Source organism: Zophobas morio, unplaced genomic scaffold (assembly GCF_036711695.1).
Source record: "Zophobas morio isolate AGI-343-1 ecotype UQ-CSIRO unplaced genomic scaffold, CSIRO_AGI_Zmor_V1 ptg000012l, whole genome shotgun sequence".
In the NCBI taxonomy this organism is placed as follows: domain Eukaryota; kingdom Metazoa; phylum Arthropoda; class Insecta; order Coleoptera; family Tenebrionidae; genus Zophobas; species Zophobas morio.
Window position 1 is genome coordinate 22,165,545 of NW_026972117.1, and position 14,225 is coordinate 22,179,769.

At 33.2% G+C, this 14,225-nt stretch overlaps 1 protein-coding gene across 1 annotated transcript in view; it reads left to right on the forward strand.

The window, feature by feature from the left end:
• The first annotated feature begins 290 nt into the window (after window positions 1-290).
• Window positions 291-14,225, forward strand: part of LOC135128012 (otoferlin-like) — a 238,177-nt gene continuing 224,242 nt past the window's right edge. The window contains exon 1 of the mRNA XM_064054794.1: window positions 291-402. Within this exon, the coding sequence (XP_063910864.1) occupies window positions 324-402 (79 nt within the window). The 5' untranslated portion in view covers window positions 291-323. The remainder of the gene's footprint in view (window positions 403-14,225) is intronic.

Here is a 14,225-nt window from a genome sequence, read left to right on the forward strand (position 1 = left end):
CACATACTTGACCCACTAATCCTTTAATGAGGATAGATCATGTCTTTCCCCGCAGATTTTTCCAAAACAAATTTCCGAATAACAGCTTTATAATTAAATCAGCCCTTTCCACCCCACCGGGTTCATACGTAAACAACCTAACGCAAACACTTCATGAAAATTGGCATTTTTGTCTTCGGCCTGACGACCGTATTAATAATACGCAGGCACCCGCTGAGGTCCTGCGCGACGTCCCGTTTTCCTGCTGGTAGCAGCAGGACTGCAACAAGTCCCGTTGTGCCCTCGACGGGGTCGAGTCGTGTGTCGGGAAAAAAACGCGCGTGATGTCGCTCTCCGTCAAACTAAAGCAATTCAAGATAGCGAGGACCAAAGGAGAGAAGTTGGCCAAAGTTGAGTTTAGGGGTAAGTTGGGGCTTGTTTATTTTTATTGGGATGGTAAACAGCGGGGTTGGAGTTATTTGGAGGAGCTTGAGGCTGTTTTGCGGAAATAAGACGTTCATGTAAATATGAGCACTTTTTTCATTAAGGCAATGTGGATTAGTAAACAAAGAAATGCTGGAGTTATTTGACGGCCTTTTGTACTTTTGTTCGATTGAAATGTTTTGTTTTGGTGGTGCGGTTGTGTGTTTGACAACTAGTTTTGTATGAATTAGTGAACTGGATTAGCATGAGACTGACTGTGAAGTTACAATGAAGCGATGTTTATTTGAGTTCAATTAACTTTTTATTTCGAAAAGTACAAACAAAAGTAAACGTGTGGAGTGCTTTAATGGAAACAGTTTTAAACCAATTTACAGATATTAACTTTGCTATACATTTAGCAACCTGTTGACCTGTAAACTGGATTTTTAAACTAGGTCGAGCAACATTGATTTTCAAATTCTGTTTCTTTTTGAATACAAGCATATAAAACGTGTGTGAAAATTATATTAGTTTAATTTTTGTTTGTTTGTAAAAGATAGGAGGAAATATATAGATTTGGACCTCGTTAATAAAATATAAATTTGGTATTGATTAATATGTCAAATAAATAATTTAAAAATACAAATTAAATTATTCATTCAATATTATAATACAAGTTTTGTACAATCATGATCAAAAAACTGTAAAAAAAATGTTGGTTGATAATGCTAATGAGATCTGAGGGGATTTTACTTTAAAAATCCAATATTAACAAGTACAACCCTGATATAATATATTTTTTTTAGCCACAGCCCTCTTCTTTTCGAGTCTACTACCACTTACCAGTTTAAATGATATCGTTTTTGCTCTGCTGTACAGAACCCTTTATAATATACTGCGTTGTTTTCGACGCCGTTGTCTACCAACAGTTCTATTCCATCCACTGATGTCTTCCCAAGTCTCATTTTTATCGATTGATTTTTTTCTTATTACTCCTTTTTATGCGTCCTCTATTTTTCATACTTCAACCCCACTTTCATGAAAACACTTAATTTTGTTCATTTCTTGCGGATTTAGTCGTCTTACTCTTCTTTAGCATTGTAAATGGTTTCTATTGTTTAAATTAGAATTTTTGCTTTTCGTTTTTACAGCAAATCGTGACGATTCTTCAACATTTTTTTCATCTGTGTAGCGAATAGAATCAGTTTTGTCATCTGGAAACTCTCTTCAGCACTTTCTTGGTGATCGAGATCAAGAACACTCTTCAATTATCTTCTTTCTAGAACTTCAGTTCTGTATTAGAGCCTCTTTTAGAATCTCTTGTTCTCTTGAATCTTCCCTAATCCCGCGGCCTCACTAATCTAATTTTTTAAATTCCATACTTTTCAATTCCTCTAACACGTCTCCCTAATCTCTTTTCTGACATCATTGACACCACTGGTTGAAGTTTGGTGTTATTAATACTCACAAGTGTAGAGTCCTAATATTTTGCGTATTTCAGAGGATTTATTCGACAAAATTTCGAAATGACGTCATCAATCTTTTGGGAGGGGATAAAATGTTTTATGATTTTCCTACTTTTTTCCCAAAATCTGGATATCTAGGCTGACAACACAAAATGAAATCAACCGTAAGCGCAGGAGTATCTTATTCTGTAAAATTTAAACAACAATTACTATTGCAAATTTCGGAGATGAAGTTATCCCATTGTTGATGGGGATCATTAGACAACTTTTGGTTAGCGTTTTACCATGTCACGATATTCCTGACATAAAATTTGAGACCAATCGGTCCAGTAGTTCTAGAAATTATCTGTCTAATAAAAATCAACGCAGACGACAGATAGACGGAGAGATTTCAAAGCATTCGGTTTTGCAATTTCCACGTTAAACTGTTATAAAATTTTGATTTTTTTTTCAAAAATCTGGACGTCTAGGGTTAAAACTGAACACGGATTCACACAACACAAGTGCAGGAGTATATTATTTTATAAAAATAAAAGCAACTGTACTACTGTAAAGTTTCGAGATGACGTCATCAAACTGTTAGTGGGGATGACTAGCTAATTTTTATTTTAGTTTTACCATCTAATATGCATAAAAAATTTGACAACAATCGGTCCAGTGGTTTTGAAGATTATTTGTCTAATAAAAATCCGGACAGACGACAGACAGACAGACAGACTCGATTACAATATTTCCTTAACGCTTGGGAGAAAATTAATAGTTAAAACAATCTTTTATTCTAATGGCCAGAACTGCTCAGTTTTTATAAAACATACATAGCTTTCAACACAATATTTCAAAACATTTCTTCTTTACAAGATTAATTTACACTATAGTATGTTGACCATTTGTTCTAACTTTAAACAAACAACTAGTTTGTACTTTAATAAAGGCGGCAAAACACAGATAGTGTTTATAGTAGGATGTGACAAGTATTTATAAATAAACATTCTACAGATAATGTGTATTCGATAATGATTATTATTCATTGCTTTGAATTAGTTAAACAACTACTTATTGCGTCCTGAAACTAGTCAATAGGTATAATGCATATACGATATAAAGTTTCTTGAGAAAGACTGACTCCTAATGTCGATTTGGGTTGTCACCTATTTAAGGTTATGAATTGTGTCAGAAACCTAATCATTGCAGCCAACTTAAATATCATCAAGAAACATTATTATTGAACTAATTAATTAAACATTCAGAACTTGATAAATTTACTGAATATTTATTAAAATGTAGAAATATATTTTTTAAATAACCAATTATTAACACAAAATTTGGCGACTTTTGTTGATTAAAAGTTGTTCCATAATTCTCCAGTATATTTTCAAAAGAATCATACATTTTTACTTCCCGAGCGTAACCTAAGGAAGTATAGTAATCGAGTCCATCGGACGAATTGCCACTTTTATGTTTTCTCGACGTTTCATGACCTCTACAGTACGAAAAAAGTAGTCTCCCGTTTCCGTCTGTCTGTCTGTCTGTCTGTCTGTCTCCATTTTTATTAGACAGCATCTCCGAAACTGCTGGGCCGATTGTTGTCAAATTTTGTATGTATGTTAGAAATATCATGTAGATGGTTAAATGTTAGCCAAAATTTGGCTAATCATGCCCACCAACAATTTGATTACGTCATCTCAATGAACCGTATCGTAAAGTGAGTTAAATGTTATACAAAAATGTACTGCTATGTATACTTTTCGCTTAACTTTAAAATTTTTGCAAAAACAATTGCACGGTATAATAACGTTATACTACCAACACGAGTGGAAGCGTTCGTGACTCAGTGGCTCGGCGGTTTTCTCGGCAAACCGGCGACATACCGTTGTTGGTTCGATGCCAAATTTGGCCCTTTCCTTTTTTTTGCACTGTATTGATGGCGACATCACAATTTTTTTATTGGTCAAATTAAAAACGACTCAGTTACCCTATTTTCTCGAGAATTTGAGAATACACATGTCTTTATCTAGTAATGATAAAATAAGAATTATAATGTTCATAACATTTTGTTCGATTGTGGTTTAATTAATAACTGAAGTTCTCTGTTTTGAGAAGACAAACTCATTCAAATCAAACTAATCTCTACGTGACATTCTTTCGATGTACAAACATAAATAATCACTTGAGCGTCAAATTGCTGCTAATTAGTGCTGAAGGACAAGGGGAGTTATTTATGTCGCTGGTGTTTACTTTACAGAAGTTATTACAAAACGAAAATCGTAAAATCAAATTTTATAATTTTTTTAAAGAGCTGGATTTGTGGGATTATACTTACAGCCTTCGACCAATTTTTATTGATCAAATTAAAAACCTCATTTTCTAGAAAATGTGAGAATACTTACGTCTTTATTTAATTATGATCAAATAAGAATAATAATCATATTTAAAATATTTTGTTCCATTGTGGGTTAATTAATCATTTTGTCCTCTGTTTTGAGGAGACAACTCATTTAAATCAAACACATTTCTACGTGACATTCTTTCGATGTATAAACAATCGAACTTAAACATGTACGCTGATAATAATACACTCTTTTCCTTTGGTTATTTGGTTTGAACATATTTCATATTATCCGTATGTCTGCGGACGGCATCCCCTTGGAATTTGCGCTGCAAGTGTAAAATCTTTTCAGGATGATGAATCTACTACCTATTTAAAAGTAGGTAAATAAATCTTACCTATTTTACTTTAATTTTGAAAAAACGACTATCCTCTGGCAAAGTGCATTTAACAATTAAGAGGTTTCACTTTCTAATAATTTAATTCTATTATTCTATTATTCAAAGTCAGCATCCATTATTTCATTGTACAAATCTGAGTCAGCACCATCATTTTCTAATTTTGTTTCTGAATCAAATTCCTCAATTTGAATTTGAATGAAATTATGAATGGTGGTATGTTACTCAAATGACAAATTTCCCATGTGTTCTTTCCGATCAGCTGACATAAGTTTTGTACAATGTTTACTAAAATTATATCGTATCTCTGAAGTACCCATTTGGAAAAAGTCTTAAGTTATAAATTCTAGAAACTATAAATCTGAATGAGGCCGAAAAATTCTATGCTTGTTATAGTAGGATTTACAAATGAATAGGGTTGTATTGACAATGATATAGAGATAGTGTAATGATCTCATGACCACTTTCTTTATCTCTCTGTTAAAAATTGTGTTTCCTAATCAATTCTAAAAGACTGAAATAAATCGCATAGTTGTTTTTGATCAAATTCAACACTGTGATTACCCTGCAACTGCATTTGACACTTTCGTTGCAATTTGTTCAAAGCATGAATAAGCTCATTAAAAAAGAGCAAATCTTAGGCTAAAAAAGAGCTAAAATAGGTGATAAAAACGAGGAATTTAGGCCCAAACATGGCAAAGTAAGGCAAGTTGTAGGAAAAATAAATTTTACGCAACGTCTGGTTTTCTTTGAGAGCTACATTTATTTTATTATTTTACATAAACAGCGATCCTAATGTTCGTTAAAATTTACATAACAAATTACATATTTTTCTAAATTTTCGGCAGAAAATTTATTCGTTTTGTCTGTTGGGACATTTTTATACCTAGAGAAGAATCTCTCAGCATCAAAAGATGTTAATGGAGAATATTTAAAATTAGAAATTTCAGTGAGTTTCATTTTTAAATCTTTTTCTACATTTTTGCCTTGTAATACTTTGCTATCAAGTTTAAGCTCTTAGTATCCGGTATTTTTTGGTAAAGTATATTGATCTCATCAAAATTATCAAAATGATCGCAATAATATATTCCCTTTCCAAATCCATGAACCCCATCTTGTCAGAAAAGGTTCTGGAGGCAATGGACAATTCGGTAAGGCTTGGCACAAATGAGCTTTAAGAAATACTTTCTTTGAAGTTGGACATCTTCATATTGATTCCGGATAATTTCGATTACTAAACTTAAGACGTGAGCCAAACATGTTACATGAATTAAGTTGGGATAAAATAGTTCCAGAGGTTTGCCATATTGAACCATGTATCCAGCGCCGTCCTTTAGCAGCAGTTTTAATTTTTTGTATTTGATTCCCGTTGGCCATAATTACCTGTATTGTTATATAGCGTTTTTATAAATGATTGTAGGGGCGTAGTTGACCGTGGATTTCAAAAATCCCGCTTTGCTCACTTGTCTTTAATGTCATTTGTAACCGCTCGTTTAAACTCATCGTTTTTATTGTTTTAACATTTTTCAAGTAAGAACCCACAGTAATTCTCGTTGATGCAAGCACAAAACAACAAAATAGTTGTTTTCAAAATCCTTGGTGCTTGCGTGCGGAATTTTTTGTTTTTGTGCTAAGACCGTAAAAATGGTTTATTGTGTTGAACAAGACACTTTCATTGTTTTGTCTTATTGTTGCTATGGGACATTCGTAAAAGGAGAGTGGGTGTATGCTGTAACCGCTTGTAATCAAGAATATCTAGCCAAATATGCAAATTTATGGAATACATTTTACAACTAGCTTTTCCATCTTAATTGTGCAACATTAATAATTAATTTTTACTTGCAATTTTCCCACAGGCTTTACAGAACAATTCGCCGTTTTCTATTTGAAAAACGTCTTTGTTTTTTGTTCATTCCCCTAACTTGTCCTTTAAAGACGATTTGATTTCGGGCATTTTTAAAAATGGCACAAAATACTAGATGATAAACAATTTTTAAAATACTTTTACACTTTTGAATTCCACTTTACGAAAATCCAACAGGAACTAATTGATGCAGGAAGAGAACTCGGAAAAGAAAGTTGTAAAAGGGCTTGATGTATTTAACACATCAAAACTACTCCTAGAAAACCAAGAGACAACTTGTGTTGGGGTCCGTAAATAAGTGTTTTAATTATTTTAAAACCTACCTACATACTTAGCTGTGAAATAAAATTTGTTCTTTGCTGGTTTAGGTAGAAAAATAGATTTGGGTTAGTCAGTCGTGGCAGCTATTAAAAAAAAAACGTGTCATACTAACGTCCAAAAGATCGTGACTTCAATATACGAGTTCTGTTTTAATCTGAAAACAACGTGAGATACCTGAATATCCTCTCTTCCAAAGTATCGGATCGGATATCCTGCATCGAATATCAAAGTTATCTCACAGTAAGAATCGATTCTTGTTTGAAAAGAACAGGTGTTAGGCTCAAATTGAATGAATTTGTTCGTTCACCATTATCCGGTTTTAATCTAAAAAAAGAAGTCGATGAAGCGGGGTAAGTCTATTATGTCATTCACTGGAAGCGATCATTTCGTGGAAAGTTATATTAATTACGTGTTGTATGTGGGTGTTTACGGTGAAATTGCATTGACAATCCGTTGTTAAAAAAACGTGTCAATGTAAATTTCAATCGATTTCAAATTAAAAGCGATTTACGTGCAAGCGTAAACAGCAAATCACTTTAAAAAATTAAGTCCACTTCTCTGAATTTTTTCGCTTTTAAACTTTGGCCGTTTTGAACGATGTTTGTGCGCGTATTGTTCATTCCATCCGAGAAGTTCGGGGGAATCCTTGGGGAGTCGTGCGGCGGGAAATTTCCATATTTATTTCATTTCGTCGGAACTTGGACAATTTGATGTTGGTGTTTATGAAGGGCGTTAACTTATTTGAAATAAATTATGAAAACACATTCGACGAACACGATTATGAGCGAAAATAGAAAGAAATACTGCACGGCAGGTAGTAGCGACGATTACGTTATGAAAATGTGTCTCATTTATTACACTTTGTGTTAAGGACGGACGTTAATATTTTTCTGCTCAAATGTGGGTTGCATGTTTTGCTGAAATTGGTGTGGCGTAATACAAGATCTCGAGATAAACCAAAAATATACATAACTCGTAATTACAGTACACAGTTATGTAACTAAACTACTATTTACATTTTTACTAAGAATTCGGTAATTTGTTTCTTGTGTGGAATCGAAACAAGCTGGGGAATATCCATTTTATTTTATTATTCTAACAGCGTTTAGCCGTTCTTAAAGTTTATCGTTTGAACCATAATATTCTCTACAACGATCTTTACATTCTGGGCGTAAGTGGGGATCCTGCGAGTTTTCTCTCAAGTGAATGAAAGAAAGTGCAGCAGGACGTTTTTATTATACCTGATATTCTATGTAAATTGAGGGACCCATAAAACTATTGGCACGTAGCATACTTAGATTTTATTACAGAACTGAAACATTTCTTTGGATGTTTGATATCGCATTGTAGAACGTCAAACATCTTTATTCCGTCAGCGCTTCTGAAATCTATTACTGAAGAAATTTGAATAAAATATACAGACTACTATGCACGTCTTGTGGATTTGAACTTTCTTGTGTGATCTGTCCCTATTTTTTTTATTAGATATCATAAAGGTGGGGAGAAAGTTGAAAATGTCGCTTTTATGAGTGCTCAACTGGATTGAAGAAATTGTTGAAACAAGTAGGTACTAAGTCTAATTTAGAGTTACTCGACAATTATTTCTGGTATCACGTCGACAATCAGATCTTATCATAGAACGTTGTACACTCAGTATTTATATGATGATGAAATACTTAGGTACTTATTATATGTATTATAGGCAAGATTACTACCTTGGAAAACGTTGTTGAAATAAGTAATGAGTTTCTTGATGAAGGAGGCTGTTAATTTATACTGTTTAGTGCAAACTCTGGAGTACATTTCGCTGTTAAAAATAACTACCTATTTACGAAATTAAGTGCCAATATATGCTTAGAGTAGATTCACACGAAATTTTAATGGCCTAAATTTGAAATGTTTTCAAAATTAAAGTTATTTGGGATCATGGAACTGAACTTTAAGTGACTAAAAGCTATTATTGCTTTAAAAAGTGTTACAAAGCACCTGGTCCGGAAATGGAAAAAAAGAAACTTAACTTATATGTTAGACAAGAATAGCACGAGAATAATAATTTCTGCATAATGCAGCCTAATGATAAGTAACCAGGGTTACCACTATGGCAACTAAAATATTTGCTGCCAAAAAACTCGGAAAATAGAAAGACAGAGATATAATTCTGTTTCAGATACTTACTAAATGCCATACAGTAAAATAAAATTTGTCACAAAAAAATTTCAAATTAGAGTAGACTCAACTGGTGCAACTTGTGTGCTTTATTCAGATATAAGATTAAAAAAAATGCTTTTGTTGTCATTGAAAACTGTTGTGGATTTTCTTTTAGTTTTTTTTTAATATACTGTAATTAAGATTTATTTACTACTTTTTTAAGGAAAGAATTTACCTGAACATTAAAAATTACTTCGAAAAAAGCCAAACTATCCCTAGATTTAAGAATATTGGATACTTTAATGTTTTTCGACGTTTCGTGACCCTAGAGTATGAAAAATAGGGCTGTTTTCTCATTTCTATCGGACTTATTGTTGTAAAATTTTAGATGTTTATAGTACGATTGTAAAACGTTATTTAAAATTTGTCCAATCATCTGCACCGACAATTTGATGACGACACCTTAGCATTTTGCATGATTAATGATACTTATATTTTACTAGCTTCCCTGACTTCCATACAATCTTGCAACGCCTGTTTTACCTCTTTAGGGGTGCACTTAAAAAAAAACACGAACAGGTAAATGTTAATTTCTAACCATAAGCTTACATATTCAATTTCATGTTTGTTTCGAAAATTACGCGACTCGCAAATTTTCATCCCCTATTTGCCCCCTCAGGGGTGGAAATTCCAAAAACGCTGCAACAAGTAAGTGTTCAATTTCTAACCGGAAGCCTAAATAATGAATTTCAAACTTTCACTTTGAAAATGCATGACGGAACGAACATGAACATTTTCATTCCCTATTTAACCCCAGTAGGGGAAGACTTTCCAAAAATACTTTCCTAGCACGCGCCTACGTTTTGAGGAGAATCTACATCCAAAATTTCAAGTTTCTAGTTTCTAGTTTAAGCTGTTGTCAGTCCGTCAGTTTACTCTTTCATATTGTTGCGATGATTGGTAAACTCAACAATTTATTTCTCAGTAACTCTTACAAAATAATTCCGGCCCAACTTGATCGGATTCTCTCTTCACTGAATTGTCTGTACTCCACTCGTTGACTGAGACTGAACGTCGCCCGGCCGCCGTCACCGATGATGAGTCACCCACATCGCCGCACATACTAGAAAACCCATAGGCGTCGTACCGGGGCGGCATATGGGTTTATTTCGTAACAATATATTATATACAGATAAAATAACAACTTCTGTACTTGTTTATGAATTCGCCTTGAGTTTTGACAATGAAATCAAATTTTATAGTTTTTCGAAGAAGCGTTATTTGTTGGACAATATTCAGAAGGGAGAAAAATTTGGTCTAAGACTAATTTTTCAAAATTAAACAAAAAAAAAAACGTATGTTTAGCAACGACAACAAATAAAAGACAAAATTTTGTGGGATTTTTAAAGAATTCGACGAAGTGGGTTTGGTAGAAATAAAGGTGAGACAGCAGAAGTAGGAGAGAGCAAAGGAAAAACCTCAAAAGAATTAAGCATGGGAATGTTTGGAGTCAGAAAAAGAGAAAAAGACGGGAAGAGCAAAAGAGGTGAGAAGTGTTTGCCAACAAATAAATAAAATGAGTAATCAAAATGGGAAAGATACAACAGTTAAAGAAAAAAGGATCATAGACAAGAAATTTGGAGAATATTTACTGTATGCAGCAAAGAACTAGAGAGTATTAGAAAGGTTTTAGAAAAAGAATTACAAGAAACATAGAAAGATTGCATTTTAATAAGTGGCGACTCCAATGCTAGAATTGGACAAAGGGTCAAAAGAATAGTAGACGTTAAAGAAAAAGAAACAAAAGTAAAAACAAAGAACAAGAAAGAAAATAAAGAGGGGAAAATACTAAAACAGCAGTTTGTAGAAGAAAAAAATACCTTTGAAAATCGACATATGTACAGGGGCAAGGGAGAAAAATCGAAATTTATTTCGACAGCCTTTCCCTCGCTCCTGATGTACAACCCCACCAAATCCCGCTGCTTTGAAAAACCATAGAATCAGATCTCTGTAAAGCCAAAACCATCAGTATAAATAACACGGACAACATAAAATACATCTAAAGCAGATAACCAACAAACTTTAGCTTCAAATGTTTGTTTATACATCGGAAGAATGTCACGTAGAAATTTCTTTGATTTGAATAAGCTTGTCACGTCAAAACCGAGGACTACAATTATTAATTAAGCCACAGTCGAATAGAGTGTTCTGTATATTATTATAATTCTTATTAAATAAAGACGTCCGCATTTTCATTTTTTCGAGAAATTGAGGTGACTCGTTCTTAATTTGATCAATAAAAAATTTGTTATGAGGTTATAAACAGAGATAAAACATGGCGTAAGAAAAAAAGTTTAGCAACGAACTTGCGTTTTCCGTTATGCATGCCGACGCCTTAATCACTTGACCATTGTAGCTTATATCCTAAATTAGTGGTAATATGATACTATACTGTGTTAATTTTTCTTTTTTGGAACTTTTGGCCGTTAAGGGAAACATTTCAAAGCGGATTCATACACCACAAGTATAGAGGTTCATTATTGTATAACATTTAAATTATTTTAAAACAGAAGACATTCAAATCATCAAATTGTTGGTGGGGATGATTAACCAAATTTTGGTTAGTGTTTAACTATCTGCATGATATTCCTAATATACGTACACAATTTGACAGCAATCGGTCCACTAGTTTCGGTGATTATGTGTCTAATAAAAATGGATACAGACGTCAGACAGACAGAGAGACAGATAGACAGACATATGGAAACGAGAGACTACGTTTTTCGTACTCTAGGGGTCACGAAACGTCGAGAAAAGAAGAAAAGAATGGAAAAAATGTGTGTGAAACAGCTTTAGAATGAAAAAGGGATAATAAAATACGAGAACAGACTAGAAAGGAAGAATTTTATGTTAATATGGGATATAAACGAGATGGTGAAAAACTCAATCCAAGCGGGAAGGAAGCAATAGAAACACATAACGATTACAGAAGGGAAAGAAGAAAGTACTGGTTTGATAAGAAATGTAAATAACTGAAGAAAAATACGAAAGAAAGATTGAGGAATCGGAGAAAAAATAAGACGGCTAAAGACGATTATCTGAAAATAATAAATACATACAGACTACAGAACAAAATACGAAGAAAGGAAAAACAGAGGAAAACAAAGAAAGAAAAAGGCAGCAGTTACAGAAGAGAGCAAGATTGAACAATGGAGGGAGCTTTTTATGAAATTGCTAGAAACGAAAAAAAACAGAAAACAAAAAAACTAGAAACAAAAAAGAAAACAATCAAAGATGAAAGCATACAACTTATAATCCAGAAGAAAGAAAAAATCAGTAGAGAAGAAGTAACAAGAAAAATAGAACTCATGAAAAGACAAAAAATACCGGAAAACTAGGGGACGGCAAATAAAATGTGGACCCAATAGGTGAGAAATCAGATGTGCGAAATATTTAATAAACAATGTTTGGAAAAGCCAAGGATTTTCCCCAAAGGGGAGAGAGAGCATGATATGTCCCACATTTAAAAAAGATGACATAAATGACGCCAAAAACTATCGTGGAAAATGGAAAAAGGGCGGTAAAATATGAAGAGAAAATGAGTGAGAGAATAGAATGTATGATGCTAAGAGAATGTAGAAGACAGGTAGAAAAGAAACGGGTATGCAAGTCAGTAGAGAACGAAATAGTGAGAAGAGAAGGAAGAGCCATGGAGCAGGAGTTAAATAAGTATTCGAGACCAGGATTGTGATAAACAAGACTGGAGAGAGAAGATAAAAGAATCAAGGTACAACTCGGCGTACACAGAACTAATAACCCATCAACTCTAAGCTGCTTCTGCTTCTCTGGTTTATTATGATATCCGAAATTATGCAACATAAAAAAAATGAAATTTTCTGACACACCGAAATATTAATTAAATTTTATGTGTTCATACCCTTTACACTGAGCTAAAAGATGTAATGTATTCACCAATATCTCCATCATCTAATTTTTGGAAAATTCTGGAAGACAGTGATGCAATGATTAGTATTACATTGTACATATTAAAACCGGGAACTCTACCAATATGTTGGATAAAGTAACGGTGAGGAAACGAGATATGCAATCTCTAGTTATTACTCATGTTTAATTTCCTCAATCTCAATTATGTTAGATATGACCGTCATATAGTCTACTGGTTAATCAAGAAAGGTAAATTGTCTCAGAATATTTCATTATTGTTGATGTTTTGTTGTATTTTAAAGGGTATATACAACGTATTAAAATCGTCTAAGTAAATTAATTCAATTAAATTTTGAATTTTGTAAAGATCAAAGCAGTTTCTAGAACAAATAAATAACTTCGTACCTTCTTCTCGCATTGATGAAAGTTTCAAATCAATGGTGTGTGTTTATAACGGGAAGGAACAATAACGTAATTTTGTTAAAAAAAAACAAATATACAACAAATGTTATAACAATAATATAGATGCTTAATTTTTTAATAAGGTTAGTGATTGATTATATGTAAAACGAACGAAATGTAATCTTAAATGTATTAGACAAGGAACTAGAAAACGCAACTTTTCCAGTCGTGATGTAAGGAAAAGTGATACATAGGTTTCATGCGCTAAATACTGAGATCCAGTAACATTAGAAGTAAATGCTTTAAAATGCCAACGGATATGGTGTAAACAAATTAATTTTAGTCATATTTTACTTGATGTTAACTATACACAGCAACATAAAGGAAGAAGGAAGATTAAGTAGAAGTAAAATGTCTCATCCATCCGAATATCCAGCAAAATTACTTGAACTTGAAGGCAGCGGCGTCATCTTTCAATTATTTTCTTATAAACATTTTTAAGAGGAATTGTATTATATGAAGCGGGATAAAACCGCAAAGATGAAAACTAATATAGCCATATTCCAGAATCTACTTTATTATGACGGCACTATGATGTCATCGACATTTTCTCACTTTGTATGTTGAAGCACACATACAGGCTGACTGCGAAATACATGCAAAAAAAAATGGGCAATAGCTCACAATATGATTATGTCACTGGCAAAAATTCACGGTCCTAAGTGGTAGCAGTGTCTAGAAAAAATTATTTGAAATTAAATGTAAATTGTTATACGCGCCGCTGGTAATGTTTCGTGACCTACATAATTACTGCAATGAATGGGTAGGGGACTCGGAGTAAGAACCAAAAAAGTAACTTTATCAGGCACTTTTTTAATCGCAACGTGAAAAACACGAAAAGGGCCAGTCATTATCGAGCGGTCGTTGAAATCGGTGTATGGTCCAGTTTTCCA